Genomic DNA, 6,217 nt, shown 5'->3' with positions numbered 1-6,217 from the left:
TGACCAGCTTAAACCTATTCTTGATGATTTAGATTAAATTTAACTATTTTCAAAAGAAATGCTTAAAGAGTCACTATAAGTAAGAATTTTTTTTTGTAAACTCAGTATCAGGGGAACATTTATGATATGACTTAAATTGGAGCAGTAATATTAAATGAATATATGATACCACACATTTTATTTAAATCATATGAAAAGAATCTTGCTTTGCTACTTGAACTATTAAATAACTTTTAAAAGGAATTTGTTTTTTAAAAAAGAAATAATTGAGCCTAGAGAAAAATAACTCTTTACAAGCAATGATAAGTCCATGTCCACACAATACTATGACCTCCTATGACTTCTGTGAGAACCAGGAATGCACACACGCTGGCACAACACTCATATATATACAATAAATAAAATATAATAAATCTCTTTTTCAAAAGAAGAGAAAAATTACCTCCTTTAAACAGTCTGTTAGCTTTTTAGCCACAAGTTTTTCAGCACATTGATTATTCTGTTATCAGAACTAATTTGTACCAAAGGAGTTATTGTGGGATAGGCATTCACCACAAACTTCTGAACAGTCAGGACGACTGGGTCATATCTCCACAACAGGACTGAGGTGGATGAGATGATGAAGTCCACCCAGTACATGACCACAAAGAAAACCACCAGCAGCAAGATGGTCTGGGTGGCCCTTTTCTCAGGGGATGCTCTCAAGTGTCTGATGCTATGAAGATGCTTGCATTGTCTCTGATGTCTATATAAGATAATCACCATATATACACTTGTGGTTAGCATAACTTCTACAAGAAACACATCTCTTAAAGTTGACACTATTACATTCAATTCCTTGATGAAGTTGTTCATGGGAAAGTGTGAGCAGTATTTAGTGACCTTCATCTGGTTGGTGTCACTCATGTTGTTATAAGCACCAACAGAGAAGAACAGGCTACTGCTGAAGGACAAATTGAAAGACCAAAAATAGAAAAAAGCACAGATGATGTATTTTTTTAGTTTATGCTTAAATTTTGCCAACAGTGAGGTACTGGGACTGATAGTGACAGCCTGGAACACACTCAGGAGGCAGGTGATGCACATAGAGAGGCCTCTCATCACCCTACTAGTGTAAAAAGTTGCCTTACATACGAAGTCTTTCTCAATGTTCAGTGACTCAAATAAGTCTGAAAGCCAAATATCCCCTGCAGTGAGGAACATCATTATGTGAACGAAGGATAATTGACATGAGATCAGGTCCATGGGCTTAGGTCTGTGACATAGGATTATGAAAATATAGAAAGTCAGTAGAAACATATTGGCTAGGACTCCAAGTCCAGACTGGAAATAAAGGACATTCTTGATTGAAGACATAAAGGGAAAGTGTATTTATCTTAAAAATATCGTGGAAGTCTATTTCATATATCTAAAAAAATAATAGATTATGTATCAATGATTCACATCACTTATGATTCACATCACAGTTTGGCTATATAATCATTCTATTTTCTCTGAAAATTCTTGAGTGAACTATATTTTTCTTTTTTGTTTCACACAATCTTTAGCCTACATTGCTATATACCTTCCAAGTATCTCCTACACAGAAAGAATATTACAGACATTAAATATATTTAGAGTTATATCTACAAAGAAAACACACTTTTTCTTCCTGCACTGCACCTTGAGTCTCATATCTTAGAAATTCAGTTTTATTTCTTTAAATTGGCTCATTGTATAATTAACAACTAAAATAGTAGTAATGAGCATAAAATATCAATCCCTTTTGCAAAAATGAACAAAAACTATCATGATCTGGGATAAAGTCATAAAAGATATCCAAAAAATCAGATGAGAATATATCATGTGATATTACTATGCTGTATTTTGCAATTATCCATATTTTGACTCACAATTCTCATGGAATCACAGTTATAATTCATGATAACATAGGAGTTTTAATCAACAAAATGTCTATCTCAATTCATCTTTTTTATGTTTCTCTTCCCATGAAATCTTACATCCTCAGAATCTAGAATAAAAGACATAGATACAGGGAAAGACCATTAGTGTACCTTCTAGACTCTATTAATTGTATAAGCAACATGGTTCTAAATGGGCCTAGGTGGCTTCCAGTTTAGTTCACATTCAATTTAAATCTTTTGTGAACTTGAATTCAAGATTAAGGAACTAATTCTGAGTTATCAGGAAACCACCCTATTCCTTTTCCATTTTTGGGCAGGATGGGACAATAAACCATTAACAGGATGTTTCCTTATGGCCTTTTCAGCCATCCATGTTGTTATTTCCCATAACTAACTCCTCTTTCTGTATTTATCTCCCTCACCCTTACCAAAGATCCAACACATTTTCCATTTCCCTCTTTGATCAATTGCCTCTTGCTGTTACTTCCCCTTTTCTTCCTCCCCACTTCTTCTGTATTTACCTGTCTCTTCCACCCCTAAGGAGCCCCATCTCTTAGATTTTTCCTGATGAGATACTTGTAGACTGCTATTCTGCTCTCCATTGCTCTCACCCTCACCCTATCATGAGAATAATCCTGTTTTGCTCTCTTGGTTTCTGTAGGTACTACAGGCTACATATTCACATCTGAAGACGTGGATTTCGGATCTCCAAACAAGAGAGAATATGGGATGCTAAGACAAGCCTTATTTTCCATACATTATGACAACCATGAACTTGAAGAAAATGACCATATAGTGATGCTGATTGGAATTTCTGTTTAAAAGAGATTCCTTCCCATGTAGTATAAAACAAGGTCCTAGTGTTATCATTCATCATCAGCACCCAGACACTCCTTACCTTTGGTTCTCATGTAAGTTACTTGGCCTGGTTATCAGGAACAATTTATTATTGGATGCATTTAATTTAGTACTTTAAAATCAACTTCGTCAGAATGCTAAGATCAAAAACTCAGGTGACAGCAGATGCTGGCAAGGATGTGGAGTAAGAGGAACGCTCCTCCATTGTTGTTGAGATTGCGAGCTGCTATAACCACTCTGGAAATCAGTCTGGTGGCTCCTCAGAAAATTGCACATAGTACTACCTGAGCACCCAGCTATACCACTCCTGGTCATATACCCAAAGATGTTCCAACACATAACAAGGACACATGCTTTACTTTGTTCATAGCAGCTTTATTTATAAAGCCAGAGCCTGGAAAGAACGTCCCTCAGCAGATGAATGGATATAGAAAATGTGGTACTTTTACACAATGGAGTATTATTCAGCTATTAAAAACAATGAATTTATGAAATTATATTCAAATGTATAGAACTAGAAATTATCTTCCTGAGAGAGGTAACCCATTCACAAAAGAACACACATGGTATACATTCACTGAGATGTGGATATTAGCCCAGAAGCTCAGAATGCCCAAGACACAATTTACAAACCACATCAAACTCAAGAAGAAGGAAGTCCAAAGTGTGAATGTTTTAGTCCTTCTTAAAAGGGGGAACAAAATACTCATGGGAGGTAGAGGGTGGGACTAACATGGGAGGAAGAGAGGAGGGTAACGGGGGAAAAGGTGTCAGAATCATGTATGGGAGGAGACATGATGATATACAGAGGGTCATGCATTTGAACAGAGGTGTGTAGATGTGGGAGATGGGGAACTTCGGGTAGCCACCAGCAAGTCCCAGGTCACAGGAAAGCAAGAGGCTCCCAGGAAACTGTGGATTTGAGATTATCTGAAATGAGTAACAAAGGGGAGTGAGAACCTGTAGAGACCCTACCAGAGGTCAAGCAAGGCCCCCAGTTGGGGGATGGGGTCACCCACTCATCTCCAAATTTTTAACTCAGAATTGATCCTGTCTATAGGAAATACTGGGACAAATGAGGAATAGAGACTGAAGGAAATGCCATCCAGAGACTGTCCCACCTGGGGATCCATCCCATATACAGACACCAAACCCAGACACTATTGCAGATGACAAGAAGTGCTTGCTGACAGGAACCTGATATAGCTGTCTCTTTAGAGGGTCTGCCAGAGCCTGACAAATACAGAGGTGGATGCTCCCAACCAACCATTGGACTGAGCATGGGGTTCCCAATGGAGGAGTTAGAGAAAGGACTGAAGGAGTTGAAGAGGTTGGTAACCCCATAGGAAGAATAACAATATCAACCAATCAGACCCCACAGAGTTCCCAGGGATTAAACCACCAACCAAAGAGTACACATGGAGAGACCCATGGCCCCAGCAGCATGTGTAGCAGAGGATGGCTTTTGTGGCATCCCTGGAAGGGGAGGTCCTTGGTCTTGTGAAGCCTCGATGTCCCAGTGTAGGGAAGTGCCCGGATAGTGAGGTGAGAGTGGGTGGGTGGGTGGGTGGGGGAGCACCCTCATAGAATCAGGGGGAGGTGGTATGGGATAGGGGATTTCCAGAGGGGAAATCAGGAAAATGTATAACATTTCAAATATAAATAAAAAATAAAAAAATGTAATTACCTTTGCGATAAAGAAGTAGAAAACATATACAGTGGTTAAAAGCTTGTGGGAAAAGGAGTGCCCAATTATATTTTCAAGTTCACTAGAATATTCCATATACATAGACACATTCATGCTTGTATGCCTATATATAATTCAGCATTTAGTGGAAGAAATCATCTTATAAAATCCCCATGAATATACCATGATAAATCACATATTTTACAGTTACATTGGTTTTGCTCCTAAAAAGCTTAGTCAAGTAAATTAATGAATTATCCCAATTTTCAGGGTCTCAAATGGTAGTCGCTCATCAACATACAATTACAGTAGCTGTAGAGTGATGTTCTTTTGTTTGTTTGTTTGTTTTTTTAACTCTCCAGGATAAGTAGTTGAGAGCATTTTTAACTCTTGCAAAGTGCCTGGGTTACATTCCCAGCAAAGACAAGATGGCTCATGACCGTATCTAGTTCTGAAGTATATATTACACTGTATGAGATGGCATGCCAATGGTACTCAAACATTCATATGTGTAAAATTAAATTAACAAATCATAAATACATAAGAGCTCCTGGATAATACTTAATTTAAACTTGGTCTCCCAATTGAAAGAGCCATAGCCTTTTCTGAAATTTAAAATTGCAAGTGTACAAACCATATATGTATAACATTTTTATTAGTTGTGTATTTTTAATTTATTAAATACAACATGTAATATAAGTAGTATAAAAAATAATGATATATGTCAAAAATAACAATTTAAGTATTTTTCCCCAGAGGTAGGTTTTTCAAACTTTATATTTCATATCTATTGCTCTGTAAATGCTTATCACATATGGAAAACCACACATCTTCTAATAGATCAAGTGGCATCTTTTTCTGACAGTCTCTGAATTTGAGAGCAGACCAGAAAAGAGACCATAGCTACCACTGATACAGAGCTGTTAACATAGGCATGCACTAAGAAAAGTCTTCTGTTTTTATTGGAACAAGATTCGGTGCTATATTATTCAACGTAAAACTACATTACCTTTTCATTATCCCAGAACTTGATGTTAGAATATTCCTGTTTTATGAATTCATGGTGATCTTTGCTTTCTGAGATGTGGAGATTTAGTAATCTAAGGGACATTCAAAAAAAATAGATGACAGGTATCAATTTCACTTTAAGATTTAGCATATTTAGTGAGTAATGACCCAAAATTTGTATGGCTATTCAGAGAAAACATGAAGTGTGTATGTGACTTTCAGGTGACAAGACACATGGTGCTGGGTGATGTAACTCTCCCTTGTCAGCAGCAAGAGTAAGTCTTTAGCAATCTCAGGAGGTGATGATCTTAGCCATCCAAGCTAGTTTCCTGCAACCTTCATAAAACGGAGAAGGACAGCGGGAATAAATACTGATCACTTATTAAGGTGTTATTTCATAGATATTACTCGATCCTCTAATATACATTGAACGCATAAATTGTTCTGTGAAATTGAGTTTAGGACAGGCGACTCTGACCAGAATATTACAGTCTCACACTATGAGCCATCCTCTGAGATGAAGCAGCAGCAGCAGCAAAAGTGTCACTGCAGAGACTGCGGAGAAGCATTCATCCCCAGAGCTTCATCACCAGTTATATAGTGTGAGTTTGGGAAAGATATGAAAATGTTCCCTAGAAATCTGTGAGCATCTTTAAATATAGGGGAACAAATATAATTAATTTTACTTGAGTTGAACTGTGAGAGAATTTGGTGAAATGAGGGTGATTTTCTAGAAGAAAATAATAACATTTCCCAGATC

At 37.2% G+C, this 6,217-nt stretch overlaps 1 protein-coding gene across 1 annotated transcript; it reads right to left on the bottom strand.

Annotated features, from left to right (window-relative positions):
• Positions 1–459: 459 nt before the first annotated feature.
• LOC110315504 (vomeronasal type-1 receptor 100-like) lies at positions 460–1,356 on the bottom strand. The gene has a single exon (XM_021189544.1). It carries the CDS (start codon positions 1,354–1,356, stop codon positions 460–462), a length of 897 nt encoding a protein of 298 aa, XP_021045203.1.
• Positions 1,357–6,217: the final 4,861 nt, after the last annotated feature.

Source organism: Mus pahari, unplaced genomic scaffold, assembly GCF_900095145.1.
Source record: "Mus pahari unplaced genomic scaffold, PAHARI_EIJ_v1.1 scaffold_10886_1, whole genome shotgun sequence".
Taxonomy (NCBI): Eukaryota; Metazoa; Chordata; class Mammalia; order Rodentia; family Muridae; genus Mus; species Mus pahari.
This window is presented reverse-complemented; position numbering and strand designations above follow the sequence as displayed.